General features: G+C 30.9%; 2 protein-coding genes across 3 annotated transcripts; one reads left to right on the top strand and one right to left on the bottom strand.

The window, feature by feature from the left end:
• The first annotated feature begins 1,370 nt into the window (after positions 1-1,370).
• LOC105251974 (sensory neuron membrane protein 1) lies at positions 1,371-11,014 on the top strand. Of its 2 annotated transcripts, XR_003123461.1 has the most exons (10): positions 2,457-2,685; positions 2,969-3,082; positions 4,001-4,158; positions 4,437-4,636; positions 5,476-5,681; positions 6,349-6,604; positions 7,583-7,794; positions 7,950-8,176; positions 8,402-8,720; positions 10,718-11,014. XR_003123461.1 is itself a non-coding variant. In XM_025412968.1 (9 exons), exons 2-9 carry the CDS (start codon positions 2,978-2,980, stop codon positions 8,595-8,597), a joined length of 1,560 nt encoding a protein of 519 aa, XP_025268753.1. In that variant the 5' UTR covers positions 1,371-1,464; positions 2,969-2,977. The 2 variants fall into 2 exon arrangements, 1 of the variants encoding a protein (XP_025268753.1); XM_025412968.1 differs by lacking the exons at positions 2,457-2,685; positions 10,718-11,014 and adding an exon at positions 1,371-1,464 and having other exon boundaries at positions 8,402-8,597.
• A 506-nt stretch (positions 11,015-11,520) lies between these two features.
• Positions 11,521-15,331, bottom strand: LOC105251975 (G-protein coupled receptor moody). Its single transcript, XM_025413113.1, has 4 exons — positions 15,113-15,331; positions 13,553-13,791; positions 13,064-13,373; positions 11,521-12,743 (listed from the first exon to the last, which is right to left on the bottom strand). Exons 1-4 carry the CDS (start codon positions 15,329-15,331, stop codon positions 11,877-11,879), a joined length of 1,635 nt encoding a protein of 544 aa, XP_025268898.1. The 3' UTR covers positions 11,521-11,876.
• Between the last annotated feature and the right edge of the window lie 2,855 nt (positions 15,332-18,186).

The following is an 18,186-nucleotide window of genomic DNA, read 5'->3' as shown; positions in this document are numbered from 1 at the left end:
AAAATATTATTATTGTGTATATTCACAATATATATATTATATATAAATACAATATAATAATTTTTTAAATTAATACAATAATTATATTACTATAATAATATTAATATAATAATTATATTTCTAAATTCTTTTTCTTAAAATATTATTATTATAACAATGATATTTTAGACGTTAGAATAATTTTACATATATACTAGATGTTAGATTATTTCTCTAAATTTTCTCTTTTGAAATATTATTTCTAATTTAATAATATTATATATATATATATATATATATACATATATATAATAAATAATTAGTAATATATTAGAAGTTAGAACAATACTTTAATCGTATTTTAATACGATTAAACGTATATTTATTATACGATTAAACGTATTTTAATACGATTATATTTTAATTATTGATTATTTCTCGACTGATTAATTACTTTTAGATAGAAAACTTAGATAAATAGTACTAAATTATTGAGGTTTATAATTTATCAGCAGATAAACGATTGTAATTAGATCCAGTAACTAATAAGTACCCAGGTAGCAGGATGATGTCTTCAGATGTCTTAATGACGTACCATGACATCATTAAAATGTTATTAAGATTTTTGATGTCATTCTGCTACCTGGGTAGTTGTTAATAGTTATAATTACAGTAACTTGGGAATATGCCCATATGGATTCCATAAAGAATGTAACATTTTAGTCGATCGAGAAATATAATTAACGTTAATATTAAATGCAAATTATATTTTTAAGCCATTAGATTCTACTAGAATCGTATCTATACATAGATCGCACTTATAACATGACTATTATTAAAATAACATGTTATCGCAAATTATATATATTTTTAAATAACACGTATTTACCAAAGAGTTATATATTTTAAAAGAATTGAATAAAAATAAGAAATTTTAATGATTGCAATTATTTATAATATTGACATAATCTCAAGACTATTTTAGGTCTTCTGCTTATAGCCTCTAGCAAGAATTATACAAGATAACTTATACATAATTAAAAATCCTCCAATGAAAATTATGAAATAATGTATTCTTTCTTTCTAATTAATTCTGTTTAATTAATTTTTTAAATTAATTATATCATTCTATTTCAATCAAATAGAATGATATCAATTATTTCGATAGATAGCAGTCTGCTTTAAGATAAATTTTAGATCTTAATATCTTTTTGCGAGTCAGCAAGTAAATTCTATGCCTTCGATCGCATCACGCCCGAGTAGAACAAAGTTGTATCCCGCTGTGCTCGAGATGCCGCAACGTTTAAGTAATTGAAGCCAAGAAGTTTGCAATGGGGACGAGCAAGCAAGAGTACGCCGACGCCGGTCTAGTGTAAGACGTCGGTGTCATTATCGCCTGGGCAGTTTGTTCGCGACGAGCCGCGTACGATCAACGGCGACGTCGACGACAAGGGTGGCGAAGAAATCGGCCAGGAGGCCGAACAGGTGTGAAGACAGTGCGAAGATACACGGGGAGGAAGGTCGAGGCTTTCGCATCTCGCATTGCGACTCGTGAACTCGTTTCTTTACGCGATTCTGGCAATAAATATTCACCACGAGATTTTTTTTTAAACGCAAATGAACGAACGAGAGTAATCCGTGAATTTGCTTACGCGACGAAAGAAGTGAATAAGGATCTAAACAATCGGAATTTTAATTTTTGTATATATGCTGTATCTTTTATCTTGGATCAAACCACGAGAGAGAAATAAATTACGCGAAAGGATTTTTTTACGAAAAATTGGCGAAAGAGATTGTGAGAGAAATAAAATAAATGTGTTGAAGCTGAATACCGAGGATGATATTAAATATATACGATGAATGCGGATATCGACTTTGAAGGAAGAAAATTATGTGCTTAATTTATTTGTTTGGATTACGAACATACAAATAGATGCAACGAAAAAGATGAAGACGATTCAAATCATAGAACGAATTTTTTGCAAGCATTTCTTTTTATCATAATCATATTTAAATTCTCAAAGAATTAGATTAAAAAATTATTCTTTGATTTATATCTGTTAGTACCACTTTTACAGATTTTTAGCTTGATATTTTCCTACATAAATAAAAGCTTAACTCTCGCAATAATCTTTCTCTCTCTCGTGTTTTATATTTAATTCTCTTTTTTCTATAATATTCAATTTTATTTTTTAACTAAATTTGGTCATATTTTTTATTTAATTATATTATTATTATTATTATATTTAATAATTTTATAATAATAATAGTATATTTAATAATATATATTATCATTAAATTTAATTAACGGTAATTTATTTATATATTATAATTATATATTATAATATATTAATTATATATTATAATTATATATTTCATTTGATTTTATATAAATATATAGACAGACTTTTTCCTAAAAAGATCAGTTTTAAAAATTATACGAGGCGGTATCTTAAATTTTTCTTTTATCAATGCAATGAGAAAAAGGTGCCATTTTTAGATTAAAATTGACGTGAAATCGACAAGAGCATATAAAATTAGAGATTCATGGTTTCCAAGAAACGTGCGTATGATGTTACCGTTCGTACCCTTCGGAAAATATACGATTTTATGAGGCGTTTTCACTTGCTATATGTGTTCCCATGTTACGGCAAAGTCTTGGGCAATGTGCTCTGTGTTCTTGAAGGATTTAATAATAATAATAAGGTTTCCATTGTATTAATGTTGTTTTAATGTCCTAGCAGCGACTCTCGTGACTCCGCAAAAATGATATATTCATAGGAAGTTAAATTATGAATGCGATTGTTTCTCAAATTGAAATCAAACTTTTGACAATTATTTTAGATTGGTATAGCAACGAAAACTTAGTGTATAGCTTTGATTTTGAGTAACTCAAGATTATTTAAATTGCGTATTTCGTTTAAAATATCTATATAGATTCGATCGTGCATTTCTGCTTAAATGTTATTCGATATTTCCATATTCACAGAGCGCTAAAATGGTGTCTATAAAGAAACTCGGAATCGGCGGTGGATGTATGTTTTTCTTCGGCATTATAACGTGGTGTGGATTTCCTTCACTAATTAGGTCTCAAATCAAGAAGGTAACAATTTACAAATTTACTACATCATATAACAATTAATTTACTAATATCATTCTATTAGTTCTATTAGCTCATTAAGCGTAATGATAATGATATTTGTATAACGTAATGATAATAATACTTATACAACGATTTATTTTAATTCCCTGATTTTTCATTATTAAACAGTGTATATTGTTACGATAATAAAACATTTTATAGCGCTTTGAAGTATTTTTATCATAGAAAAGTTCAAAAGTCTCAAAATTTTATTTATTCAACAATCTTATTTTCGCGTGACTCGTGTAATTAATGGAATATACCGGAAGATGTGTGTTTTTGCAAGCTGTAACATTTTCTTTTATAAAATTAAATTTTTACAGATTACATATCACGAAATCCTTAAACCTTACTGTCAATCGCTATAATGTTCTAGCATAATGTTCTAGTATCTCATTATATATATTCCAGTTTTTGATCTAATGACATTAAAATTATGGCGATTTCTTTTCTTGAACTTATAAGAAAACATTTTTAAAGATGATCGAAGGACTATCATAACTAACAAATACATACATTTACTTAATTTGCACAGTATAAATTTAATAAACATAAATATTTGTATCTGTGTGTATATATGTTATGTCAAAACCATAATTTACGCAATTTTCGTGGAGATCTGTTTTTGATTATAATATTTCAAATTTATGATTGTTACATTTCATACTAAATCTATATATTAGTCACCGAATTGCGAATAGTTGAGTAGTTTTAGTAAAATTGTTTTAAATCCGTATATACATATTAAAAGAAAAATAGAAATTATGTATTATAAGGTTACGAAATTTTTTAATTATTATAACTATGGGAACATCGTTTCATTATTTTATGTTCATTTTTATGTGATTTTATGAAACTAACGAAATTTAATGTTTGTAGACTGTCATGTTGAAACCAGGCAGTGAAATACGCGAAATATGGTCGAATTTTCCGTATCCAGTGGATTTTAAAATGTATTTGTTCAATGTGACTAACCCTGATGAGGTTGTACAGGGTCAAAAGCCAAAACTACAAGAAGTCGGACCATTCTTTTATGAGTGAGTTTAAGTATAAACATAATATTAAAAAATTTATAATCAATTACGGATACAAAAATTCGCAAAAATTAATTTGTCATTTAATTTATCTTTAATTTATCTTTATTAAAAATTAACAAATTCTATACTCTCTTTTCTTCCGATTTCTTTTTTATATATTTTCAACCTTATAGTGATCTAAATTTTAATCTAATCCGCAATAATCGAATCTTTTTTGAGATCTTTATATAAATCTATTTATTATTCAAAATGTTCGAAAACTCGGATGTTCATTTTAGTGAGTACAAGGTGAAAATAGATCTCATCGATCGAGAGGATGAGGATAGCGTCGAATATAGCATAAAAGCTACATTGTTTTTCAATCCCAAGAAAAGCCACGGATTGACGGGCAACGAGGACATGATGGTTCCTCATCTAATGATTCTGAGCATGGCGTTGATAACCCTGAAGGAGAAGCCTGCTGCAATGCCAATTATTGGTACGTATATACAATATCATTATTTCCTTTCAATGTCGTGTATCGATTGCGGTAATGTATCAGTCATGTATCGCATAGGTCGGTTGGCTCGGACTATAACAATGCATGCTGGAAGATTTAAAGTGGAACATGAGAAAGATATGTTTCTCTAATATAGTAGTAGTATCTTTATTCTTCAGCTATTGTGAGAAGAGAGATATGTTTCTCTAATGTATATGTACTTTCGTCAATATAAAGAGTGTGCTTATGAGATTTTTATATATATTTCTATTTTTTGCTGTCATATTCGCATTACATGTACATATATTTTGTCGTGCGACAATTAAATTTTATTTTAATAAAAATAAAAAGGAATAAAGTGCGAGAAAAGAATTTTCTACACGATTATTCGATGATCCAATTCTAAATTAAATTAAGAACATTTATTAATATGTTGAATAAAAGGATGGAAATAATATAATCGACCAAAACTAGTCAGAAATTTTTTGTTTATTGATTACAACATTTCGACCATATGGTTGTGGTCGGTGTGAGACTTCGTCAAGAACGTTCGTTGACGAAGTCTCACACCGACACATCGTTTTTATTTTCGTTTCGATTTTAAATTTATTAAGATGTAATGATCGTGCAAACGTGACTTGTGCATTTTACAACACTATGATTTATATCTGTCATTTGATCTTATTTACTTGAAAATGACCACAACTATATGGTCGAAACATCGTAATCAATAAACAAAAAATTTCTGGCTAGTTTTGGTCGATTATATTATTTCCAACGATCCTTTGATTAATTGACTAGCGATATTAAGATAATTTATGTTATGTTGAATAACATAGGCAAAGCGGTCGACAGTATCTTCCACAAACCAGACTCAATATTCGTAAAAGCCAAAGCCAAAGACATACTTTTCGATGGTCTGCCAGTCGATTGCACAGTGTCAGACTTCGCTGGATCGGCAGCATGCAAGGTGCTGAAGACGGAAGCGAAACTTCTTCTTGTGCCGGACGGAGAAAATCGTTACAAGTTCTCTCTCCTCGCTGGGGTAGATATAGTTAATTCTAAAAAAATTATAATTCTATAATTTCTAAAAAAATTATAATTCTAAAAAATTATATCTCTTTGATTATTTGTTATAGAAACTATACAACTGTATTTAAAATTTTAATTATATTCAAAGACCTTTTTTTAAGCAAAGATTTATTTTATGATTATCTATGATTATCTTTTCAAGATTATTTATTTTTCACTGTCACAATTATTTTTAATAAAGTTAATTAATATTTCTCATGTATCCTTCATCGATTTAAATTATTTATTTATTTTTTTATATCCGGATATATTTTTATATATCCGGATATATTTTTTATAGATATATTTTTACATGCATAAATATTTATATGCGTGGACACACACAGACATGTAACATATTTTTTATTATTATTGGTTACTGTTTTAACTTTTCTGATTTCTCGGTGAAATATTAATGAGTAATATTAATTATAAATTTAATAGTATATTATGAAAAAGAAGCGAGTCACGCAGGATAATAATCTGTTATTATTTGATCGCAACTCTAATTGTGAATAAAAGTAAGATTGTAATTAGACATTATGATTACGAAAAATGCATATGTGAAAAATACGAAAAAGTCATAAACATTTCCCACGTGTTGTATTGATGACAATTGTATTGATGAATAATTTTATTAGAGAAACGGGAGCGCCCTACCGCAACGTATGAAAGTTTTGCGTGGTATTAAAAATTACAAAGACGTCGGTCGTGTCGTGGGATGGGATGGTAAACCTGCGTTGGATATTTGGCCGGAAGATCATTGTAATCAATACAACGGTACCGATTCAACGATCTTCCCACCTCTATTCGGGCCAGACGACGACATTGTCTCATTCGCTTACGAAATCTGTCGATCTATTAGCGCGCATTATCGTTATCATAGCAGAGTCAGAGGTATATAAATCGTATGAAACAATCAAGTAAGAAGAAAAAATAGTTATCTTATCCAACAAATATAATTATAATAAAATAAACAAAGTTAAAGGCTCCTCTAAATTAACAAATCAAAATTAATATCGAAAAGCAGTTAAGAGCCAACGCAGTTGTAGGACGTGGATAAAATAATTTTCAAAACAGCAACTAAATTTTAACGATCCATTCGCTTTATTCCAAACGTTTCGGACTCGATTCGAGCCTTCTTCAGTGATTAAGCATGCATGGTCTATAGAAGTGACGCGACTTCGTCAAGGTTGATCCATCCGAGAAAGCACGATGCAAAAAGCCCTCTCAACGGTACAAAGCGCGAAGAGCGATGCATCGGACAAGAGAATGCTAACATTCGATTGTTAGCGTGTCGATTATTTCGTGTCGTTTCTGCTGGTCTGTCTCTTGTCCGATGCATCGCTCTTCGCGCTTTGTACCGTTGAGAGGGCTTTTTGCTTTCTCGGATGGATCAGCCTTGACGAAGTCGCGTCACTTCTATAGACCATGCATGCTTAATCACTGAAGAAGGCTCGAATCGAGTCCGAAACGTTTGGAATAAAGCGAATGGATCGTTAAAATTTAGTTGCTGTTTTGGAAATTATTTTATCCACGCCCTACAACTGCGTTGGCTCTTAACTGCCTTTCGATATTAATTTTGATTTGTTAAATATAATTATATTAAATACAAATTGAAAATCCCACTATGTCTCATTAAAGTTAGAATTGAATTTACAGCTTTTGAATCATAAAATTACTATAATAATAACATAATGAATATAATATCGTAATAAAAATAATTTTATTGTCTTTTTAATAAAGTTTACAATGTAACTATTATTATATATTATTATAGTTTCCCTTGAAAGGTAGAAAAAGTATTAGCAAAATAACATAAAACACGTTCTTATCATCATTGAATTTTTTCTTATAGTATTTTCGAATTTGCAGGTATCAATACTCTTCATTATACGGCGGACCTCGGAGATATGAGCAAGAATCCTGAAGAAAAATGTTTCTGCCCGACACCGGATACTTGTCTAACGAGAAATCTCTATGATTTGTCGAAGTGTATAGGTGCACCTATCATTGGATCGCCTCCACACTTTTACAATTGCGAGCCAAATTGGTTGGATTTGGTGGATGGTTTGCATCCGACTCAGGTACACTCGACAAAAGTTAAAAATATATAGATATCGATCATAAATAAATATAAGAAGAAAATACAAATATGATATATATCATTGAAAGAAACATTACATAAATAAATATGATGAGAAATATATAATCACTGTGATTAAATCATTTTCATTGATAGGAGGATCATGAAATAGAAATGGATTTCGAACCGATGACAGCTGTGCCGCTACGCGCGCATATGCGATTTCAGTTCAACATGTTCGTACAACCGATTCCGAAGTTCAAATTGATGAAAAATTTCCCAGAGGCATTGTTGCCGCTATTTTGGTTGGAAGAAGGAATATTACTCCCTGACGAATATGTTAATAAGATCAAGATGGTGTTCAAGTTGACAGCAGTTGTCAAGTGAGCCTACGACAATATTTCTCGAATAATTATATTTTGATGGATAACTAGTACTTTTGCTTAGTTATATAATCTAATCAATTTTGTCAGCAACATAATTGCAAATATATATTTTATTTTATTGGTAAATTTGAAGAAAATTAAAGAGAAATTTTCTTTAATTTTTTTCAAATTTACCAATAAAATAAAATAAATCAAACATTAATTTGAAATTTTGATTTGCAGTTTTCTGAAATACGTGATGGTATTTGGCGGGATAGGCATGTGCATTGCAGCCGGTGGGTTGTATTACAAGAATCGCAAAGAAAATAGTGGCAAGTTAGATATCATGAAGGTCATACCGAAAAGCGGCAATATAGAAAAAAGTTGGCCTACCATGAAGATCAGTACGATACACGTACGTGGCGACGGTGCCTACTAATCTTGACAAAAATTGAACACTATTAACGAAAGGCTAATCTCAATTTTAACATCGAGAAAGAAATCCCTTCACAGCTCTAAATATTTTTTTAATTAGAATTATTTTTAAAATATATAATAAGAGGTGTTACGTCCGGTGGACTTCACGATTCTGTTTTTTCATCGAAACGTTTCTTAGAAGTAATCAACGATTGGGTTGAATTTAAAATAAGGAAAACCCAACTCGGTTAAACAAGCAGAGTGGCCAGTCGAGATAGCGCTAGAAAAATTTAAATAAAATTTTAATTTACGACCCTCGGAAATATAAGAAATTCAATCCACGCGTATCAATGGGTCGTCTCAGAAACTTTGAACTAAGAGCCTTGGTCATCGGGAAATTGACCAAAAGGTAAATACGAGCAGAGCCATAAAATTAATATCGCACGTGCGCTGGATCAATAGGCCATTCTCAATCAAATCGTAGGAGATAAGGAAATCAGATCGCTCCCACTCTCTACTGGATGGTGAAGCCAAACCTTAAGAAAAAGGGCTTAACCAATTAGAGGTCTAAGACACCCTTTCTTCCTAAAAATCTAACTCCTTGGGCCTAAGAAGGGAGTAATAGAAATCATTTGATTCGATTTTCAAAGATTCCCACCATCCAGTAAGGAGGAGGAGCAACTACTTTAAAAAATGCAAGCGCAAGGCGCGAGCTCACTTGTTCTCTAATTCATTAGTTCATTAGTTCTCTAGTTCATTGGTTCACTTGCTATTTAGTTCACTAAGCGTTCAATAAGAAGCACTAACTAGGACTATAATCAGTACAGTTGACAGCTCCAGTCAAGATTCAGCCATTCAATTTTAAAATTATATAGCCTCGGGGATCCTTTTCTTGCATTATGCAATTAAGTTATTAATTTGTTTTATATCACAGTGAAAATGATTTTGTTAACATTTAATTGTGCATCATGTGAAATTTCTGATGAGCATCTCCACTACTCGGCTCTTCATGTTATAAACCTCCGACTTCAGCCATTGTAATTTTATCAACGCACTTATTTTTGTGATTCCAACGAGTTGTGAGTAAATTTGAGCAACTATTATTTTCTCCCTTTTCCATATCTTACTATCTCATAATTTAAACATCTATGTCTAACAAATAATTTTAAACAGTTTAATAATCATTAAATCTTTACTAATTACTATCATTCAATCAATCCTTGTTTCACCTCTCCTCCAGCCTTATTCCTAGTTCTTTCTAATTCGCCTAGAATCCGCAAGGCGGTTCGCGAATAATTTACCTGTTCGTCGAGAATCTCCGCAAGGCGATTCACAAACAATTCCCCGTTCGTTGAGAATCTCCGCAAGGCGGTTTGCGAACGATTCCTTAATTTTCATTTCCTTTTAATTGCCTTTTATGATTTATTTATCAACAAATCGTATTGTTTTCTATCTTTATTTTTCGTTTAAGCTCTTCTTTATATATATTTAACTCTTCATTTCTATTTTTCTTTACTCTCTTTCATTTTCTTTTAATTTCCCATTCCTTGCATTATTATTATTATTTTTCCTTTTTTTTCCTTTCTTCCCCTTTATATTATTTCCTATGTATTATCACTACTTTGGGAGAAATCATTGACATAGATGAATAATTTTCAAACTTAGACTTGGCGAATCGTTTATCATAATTTTATTATTGTATTTTAAATTGGACCTGTGTTTCGCCGAATTTAGAAAATTTTAATTTTAATTATAACATACTCGAGAATATATACATACACGCACACATACTCATGCATAACTATAACTGCTAAGATATATTTTTCTTTCCTTATATTTTTTTATATAATATATGTATTTTTTAATTTAATGTAGAATTTAATTATTTAACCCGTTCTCTTCCCTAAATCCTGAGATCGCACTAGGTCCTATCCCGCGTAACAAGGATTAGATTCCTTTATCGAAAAGGGACCACCGAACGAATAGGCAAAACGTAGAGTTAAAGAGACCTTCGGTCGCTGACCTGTATCAGGCCCTTCGTTCGACCCGATCCATACACACGCCCGAATAAAGTGTGTCACGGGGTAAGTAAGTTACGTTCTTCCATACAGCCCATTCTTTCAGGGTCCGGACGTAACAGAGGTATAAATGAATAGGCTTTCTTAAAAGACGATCGATAAAAAGTTATTAGAGCTGATATAGGGAGAAATAGAGAATTTAATCTCCATTAAAATAATAAGAGGATTGAATATTGCAACGTTAGATGTAATATTTTGATGATGTGATTAGGAAGGTTGGAAAAGCATATATTATTCTAAAACTAATTGCTTAACCATCTATTAAATGATAGATAAATAATAAAGTTTTTAAAGAAAATTGAACTTAAGTGAATAAGGATCGTATAGATAAGGTTTATTTCTTATATGTAACATATTTAAAATTAATTATTTAACTACCTCGTTGTAAAAATATTAAATATCTATAAATATTTCAATAATGCACTTGTATGTATAATATAAATTAACAATTCTTAATTTATGCTTCGCGGTTCTTGCTCAAGAAAAATATTAATTATTTAACATATTGAGAAATATATAATGTTAAAATTTTTTTAAAATTTTTCGCAATTTATAATTTTTTCTTAACAGTGATTTAATACTATTCAGCAAAGATCTGCAAAAATCATAAGGCTAAGTACTGTTGACAAGAATTATACAAAAAATTATAAACATCTTTAATGTAAAAAGATCATTTAAATTTAGAATTTAATTATATTTTTTAGTTAGTATATTCGATAATATCGAAATAATATTAATGACAATCTTATAACCATATGTAAAGCGAATAAAAATTGCGAGAAGAGAGACGCTATCAATCAATAAATTGTATGTAATTTATATATTAAAATCAATAAAGTTATTTTTATTGATTTAATTATGTTAGAAATCTTTAAAATTAGAAATCTTTAGAATTATGTTTAGAAATCTACGTTAATCGTTTTAATAATAAGTTGATAATTTTAACTAAAGAGCGATTAGTTAGCCTCTAAGATGGTATTACTTCATAATTATAAAACACAATGTTGAGCGCCAACAATCTAAAGTTCCTCAATCATTGTGATCATATAGATAATACGACAGATATAAATTATATATCAGCGCCAACAATTTAAGATTTCTTAATCATTGATCACATAAATATAGATAATATAACAGACTAAATCATATACCTATTATATTTATATTATATCATTTATCTATTATATTTAGCATATTATATATGTAATTAATCATTTACGAGTTCAACTGAGCATCAGCAAACTCGGCAATCTCCTTTTACTCGTCTTCTGCTCACCCTTACACAGCAACACATATTTATACGCGCTTCTGTACTCAGAACTCATCACGACGTAGATGACGGGATTGATGCAGGTCGTCAAGTAGATGAGTATATAACTGGCAATGTTGAGGCCTCGCCAAGCGATTGCGCTATGAAATAGCTTTGTGATGGTGATCGGCAGGTAACATATCAGGAATGACGCGAATATCACGAGAATCATCTGCAACAGCTTCCGATCCTTGGCGGACATCCTAGGTGCGAAAACGAATTCACCGTTGCGCATCCTGCCAACGCTTTTGAACTTTGATTCCCTGCGAAACGTCTTCTTCACGGGCGAGTGCGATCTCGAATCCACGAGGATTTCTGGCAGATCCGAAGGATCGCCACCGGCGAATCGCTGCAGCGAAGACTCTACCATGAAGGACGCTCGGCTGGTCAATCTCTCCAATCGCCCGCAAGAGTTTCTCGGCGATTTTCGCTGCAATTCGTTCTGATTTTTATTCAGAAACAGTTTCATCTCCATGAAATTTGATTCTTCGCGATCGTCCACGAACGATATGTCTTCCGATGCACTAACGTGAAGAGCATTATAGTCGTTGTTAGAGTTTGGATCAAGACTGATTACCGTCGTTGGATTGTCTACATGTTTTTGTGTGCAATCTGTTTTTTGTTGATCGTGGATCGACTGCTTCGAACATGATGAATCTTCGTTAATGAGAGTCGATGGCTCCATTTCCTTGTCTGGAGTGAGAAAATTTGATCGCATTGATAAGATAGGATCAAACACAAATAATTCTTGCTCTTGATTCTTCATGGATATAGATTGATGCTGCAAAATAATGATTATGATCAAAAACGGAATTTAAGCTTCAGAGTGTGATTTATAAAGTACCAAACTATATTTTAATAAATTAATAATAAATAATTATTTATTTAATAAATTAAATAAGTAAGTAATTTTTAGAACAAAAGAGAGGGGACATTCAAAGAATAAATCTAAATTTATTTAGTTTTAAATTCAATAGAGAGGGATATATGTTTCGATTAATATTTCATTAATAATCAATTACTTAAAAAATTTCTGAATACATATATAATTAATTTTTTATGTTAACATTAAATCTTCTTACATAAATAATTAGATCTTACATCATGACTGGTTTCCATAGGTTCCACATTGATCTTGTCTCTACCTCTGCTTTTTGAGGCAGTTTCGCGAACAATATAAAATATCCTGGCGTAACAAATGATAATAGCGAAGCAGGGTATTAAAAATGCAAGAAAGAAGAGAAATTCCTTCGGACTCCGTCCGTTTACATCCGGCAGGATGGAGCAGGATCCGATAGCAGGATTCAAACCAAAACGTCCGAATTGCTCGAACCACGTGACAATCAGCAGACCGAAAGCGACGATCCATATCATCAAAACCATCGGTATTAAATATTTCGTTTTATATAATCTAAAAATAATATTTGACCAAAAAAGAATGAAAAATTTGGTAATATATTCTTTAATTTTATTTATTTATCAATTTTTATGCAATAATAATTTAAATGTAGTGTTTCAAATAAATATCTAAAATAATTATAAAAAATTTAATTTTATCTAGAGCAACAGGAGAGGAAAGGGGCTACTTACGAAGGGTAAAGACCGGGATGGCCGATCATGATGTAGCGATTGATCGTGATTGCGAGAACGCTGAAGAGGCTGACTGCAACGAGGCCGTATCTCAAGAGCGGAAACAACCGACAGAGAAGTGGTCCGTATAACCACGAACTGTGCCAGAATGTGGAAGTTGCAAGCGGCAGATTGAAGCAGCAGAACATCAAATCTGATATTGAGAGGTTCATGATGAAGACTGCGGTAGCGTTCTTCAGCTGCAATTATTATAAAATAATTATATAAAAAATTAGAATAGAATAAAATTATAAAATCATTTTCACATACACATATTTATATCATTTAACAGATCTATTAATCATGTTCAAAATGTATCTATAAATTATGTTAAAAATTATTTGTTATCGATTATAATTTAAGTGCATTTATTGATATACAAATAATATAAAGAGGTGAAAATTAATTTGTTTGCTAGTTTGCCAAATAAACCTTCGAAATTCGATGGAGCAAACACGATAAAATTAATAGAGACTTCCTGATTTAATTCTAGCTAGTCGATTATATTACATCGAAGTACGTGAACCTTACTGCAAACACACGATTGTATATGCACGCAGTTCCGCGTAATCTATTCCAAATTTAGCTCATTGATGGTTGACTTTGCTGCGAGGGCTCGTTTGTTATAGAATTGTGCCGACGACCTGCGTTCATCGGCTTGTGTCACATCTTCAATTATTCGCCAGAAACAAAACATTGAATTTTATTGCATAATAAAGTAAATATTTCTTATAATTCGAAATAATACTTTTCCGGAATCAAAGCACTAAAATTTATTTAGTATTGTTATAAAAATACAACTATTTACATATCTTACTTATAAGTATAATATATATTATAAAATTAAAAAAATATAATATTAGAAATATTTTATAGAATATTAACTTTGAATAAAAGTGATTTAATTAAGATTTAATATGATTGATTATTATTAATTTAAAAATTGTACTATAATGTAACATACAAAATATATGAAATAATATAAAATGTATCTCTTAAAAAAATCAAGCACGTTCAATTGAAAAATATTCTGTCCAAATTTAACGTTCTTACTCATTGTTACTTTAAGACAATGTTTCATAGAACGTAAGAAGTAATGAGTTAAATTACTCGAACTGCTTTTAAGATTTCTGCGCGTAAGCAGTACCGGAAACTCGAATAACTGCACGTCTTAAGCGCAATACGAATTCATTATGGTATATTTTAAGTTCCTTTTCATATATTAGTCACGAAAATCACGAGTAGCGAAAAATAGTTTTTACAGATTTTGTATAAAAACATAATAGAGATTTTTTTTTTATAAAAAATATAATAGAGAGTATATCTTATATAAATTTTTCAGAATATCTTCTAAAATGTCAATCAACTTGTATTATTTTTCTATCAGAATTATCTTGATACCAACATTAAAAGTTATATTGATTAATCAATCAATTTTCAATTTGAATCGCTTTTAGAAGTTTCTTTTTTAACATTATCCTATTATTATCACATGTTAATATTATAGCTATAATTACAGACCTTTTTGGTGCGAAACAGTGCGATCACCGTGATGAGATTTCCCGGGATGCCGATTATCATGAAGAGAATACAACAGGTGGCAGCGAAGTACAACAGCCATCGTGGATAGCCGACGAAGAGAATCACCGATCCTGGATCCTGCAGTACTTCTTCGATCGCCACATCGTCGCTGCCATTGCGTCCAGTTTCGTTGTTCGCCATCCACAAGTACTCCAGCATCTGAAAGAAAGCGAACTCTCGCCAAGCACGTCTGGATATCAGGGCCGTAAATAGAATCATGACCATTTCTATTTCACAATTTATGAAAAAATGATCTCGATAATATAATATCGAGATGTTTCATATAGATTTCTATTCCATCTATTTTACAAATCTAAAAGATGACATTTCTTCATTATATGATCGAAAATTGTTGTAGTATGATTAAACCATTTTTGTAAAAATCAAGTCATGCAAATTATTCGCTTAATTACAACATATACGTATTTTTGAAAAGATTTGACATTTGATTGTTGATTAAAGATATATGCGCATGATTTATTTTGTTTCATACATATATATTTAGGCTTTCTCTCTTAATTTCTCTTCGCGTTCAGAACCCGTTTAACGCTGATACGTGCATTTTGCCATCTTGGAGGCGCGAATTTTACGTACAAACGATCTACGTCACTTGTGCACGTGTTGGAGCCGTCTCCTTTTTCTTTCGACGGCGAATGGAGCATCAAAGAGAGAAACTGAGAGATCTATTTTCGCTACCCGAGACGATAAACTCTCTCTTCTGTGCGTAACTTTCAGGCATTTTTCGAATTCATAAATTCGAATTCATAAATTCGCGGATCATCAACAGTCATCTGATATATCAGTCTTCAGCGAAAATTGTCAACGCGCAATAGATTAGCATTTGCATGCAAATTAGGTTTGTACTAAAACATCTGCGAATATATATAAAAATATCATAAAATACATAACAAAATATAAAAAATGGCAATTTTATTTACATTTCTGATTCATCAGTGATAATCAATGAAGGGCTTCAAAATTTTTCCTTGTTGTCTTCGACATCGATATAATATTATTCATATATTTCTAGTAGTCTTTCATATAGTCATTTCATATAGTCTTCTTCTTTTCGTCGATTCTCATCTTGGCCTTGGCATTGTAGAGTTACCATCTTCTTTTTCTGGAACAACTTTTTCTATAAACTTCGCCTGCATCACTTTATTGCAATGTTTCGAAATGCAATAGATTCGGAATAGCGAAAATTTAACGAGGAGAAATTATTATGATAATAATTATTCAAATTTATTTTTTAAAATCTATGAAAACACAAAATAAAATTGTATGTCGGAGTGAAACAAAAATGAAGCGCGTATGGCAAAATTCGCGAATATACTGACAGAATTATTAACAAGATTCGTGTACAAGAGTATGCACTTTTCACTGAAGCCGCGTCTGCGCCAAATTCGAGACTCCTCGCAATATCGGGGAAGTTTCTTCTTGCAGGTCGATTCAGTTGTTATCTAAATTTGGGAGAAGATTAGTTTAAAGTGACACCGGGATTTCTAATCTCGTTATCTATTTCCATTATTATATTAATCATGAAACATACATCACTTCAATAAATTGATTTAATACAAATACCTTCAAACAAACTGGGATTTTTATTTTCTTTCCTGCATTATATTTCCAATCGTTTCAATTAAGAATAAATATTTATCTAAGTAAAAGATATGTTATCATAGTAGAGATAAAAAAATCTCATTTCTAAAACATGATAAAAAAATCTCTTTTTTTCTTATCACGTTTCACAAAACCAAAGGGATACCAAATGAGGGCATCGATCATGAGTTCTATTATAAACAATTTATAGCTCGTCGCTCCCAACAATATGATAGCGAAAATATTAAATGGGGCCAACCAGCCCCATGTCGTCCCCATCGTCGATATATATATTCGCACTTATGGTCTACTAGATAGAGCACCTACGTGTCTGATCGGAGCGTACCGTCCCCTGGAAACTGCGACGCACGCGTGTGTCCCTACATCCTTTTTAAAAATAATTGCATTTTGTTAGTAGTAGTCACTCGACGCGAGGGGAAAGAATCTCCAGCTGTGTATGAGCGGAAGCGGACGAGTCGGAAGTGCGTTTCTCCAGTTCGCTGTCTGTCCGAATTTAGGAAATGTCGATGTCTCTTACAATTGCTTGCATCTAGAGAAGACTAGAAAAATATTATAACAAAAATAAATATTGCAAGAGTAATTAATTATTTTCTTAATCTATTCAAATTTAAATTAAATGCAATTCGTAAAAAGTATTTGTTACCTTAAGAATCTCATAATTAGTATTAAAAAACCATACGCGATTTATAAATATTTTACATGATGTGAAAAATTAATTAATTAAATAATATTTGCAAAGAATGCCTCGTTATTTTTTATCTTATATTATTATTATTTATTATTATTTTTTACCATTATTTTTTACCAATAGATTCTCTAAATAATTTTTAAAATTAATGTTTTCTGCGAAATACTTCTCTTTGGCTACTAATTAATTGAAAATTAAGGCTTTTTATTTTTTATTTTTATAAATTGACAATTTTTTAATCTGAATACCTAGTTATCATATGACTATTGATCTTTTCTATTTTACACCTAGCATATCTGTGGCATGCCGGAAGAGCATCCGGCAAATCTAGGACAAAGTGCATATATAATCATATATTACTAATATTATATACAAGTTAACTAATATTAATTTGACCGGAATAGATCCATTGTGCTCGTAATGTCGATATTCCAGATACAATGTAGCGTGTTTAAAAAATAAATTGAAAGGGCAAGAGATTCGAAAAGACCGTGTTAATTTCAAACAATCGTAGGCGACTGAATGCGGGTCATCTCTGTGTGAATCCAGCGAGACGTTCGATTTAGTCATTCCAATTAATGCGGCCGGTCGGTTTCACTTTGTTAAGTCTAATTCACTCTTGCCATGTCTTCAGTTGCTTAAGTAATAAATATCATGTACGTCCGCGGTATTAAGAGCGACAATCTTATCGGCTTGCGGTCGCTGT

This window comes from Camponotus floridanus, unplaced genomic scaffold (genome assembly GCF_003227725.1).
Source record: "Camponotus floridanus strain SB8 unplaced genomic scaffold, Cflo_v7.5 scaffold6, whole genome shotgun sequence".
Taxonomy (NCBI): Eukaryota; Metazoa; Arthropoda; class Insecta; order Hymenoptera; family Formicidae; genus Camponotus; species Camponotus floridanus.
This window is presented reverse-complemented; position numbering and strand designations above follow the sequence as displayed.

Excerpts from the sequence above, each read along its gene's own strand:
- LOC105251974 (XM_025412968.1), top strand. The coding sequence starts at position 2,978 with ATGGTGTCTATAAAGAAACTCGGAATCGGCGGTGGATGTATGTTTTTC. Across the intron at positions 4,159-4,436 it reads GTCGGACCATTCTTTTATGA|TGAGTACAAGGTGAAAATAG; the intron begins GTGAGTTTAAGT and ends TGTTCATTTTAG. Across the intron at positions 6,605-7,582 it reads TTATCATAGCAGAGTCAGAG|GTATCAATACTCTTCATTAT; the intron begins GTATATAAATCG and ends TCGAATTTGCAG.
- LOC105251975 (XM_025413113.1), bottom strand. The coding sequence starts at position 15,331 with ATGCTGGAGTACTTGTGGATGGCGAACAACGAAACTGGACGCAATGGC. Across the intron at positions 13,792-15,112 it reads CACTGTTTCGCACCAAAAAG|CTGAAGAACGCTACCGCAGT; the intron begins GTCTGTAATTAT and ends TAATAATTGCAG. Across the intron at positions 13,374-13,552 it reads CATCCCGGTCTTTACCCTTC|ATTATATAAAACGAAATATT; the intron begins GTAAGTAGCCCC and ends TATTATTTTTAG.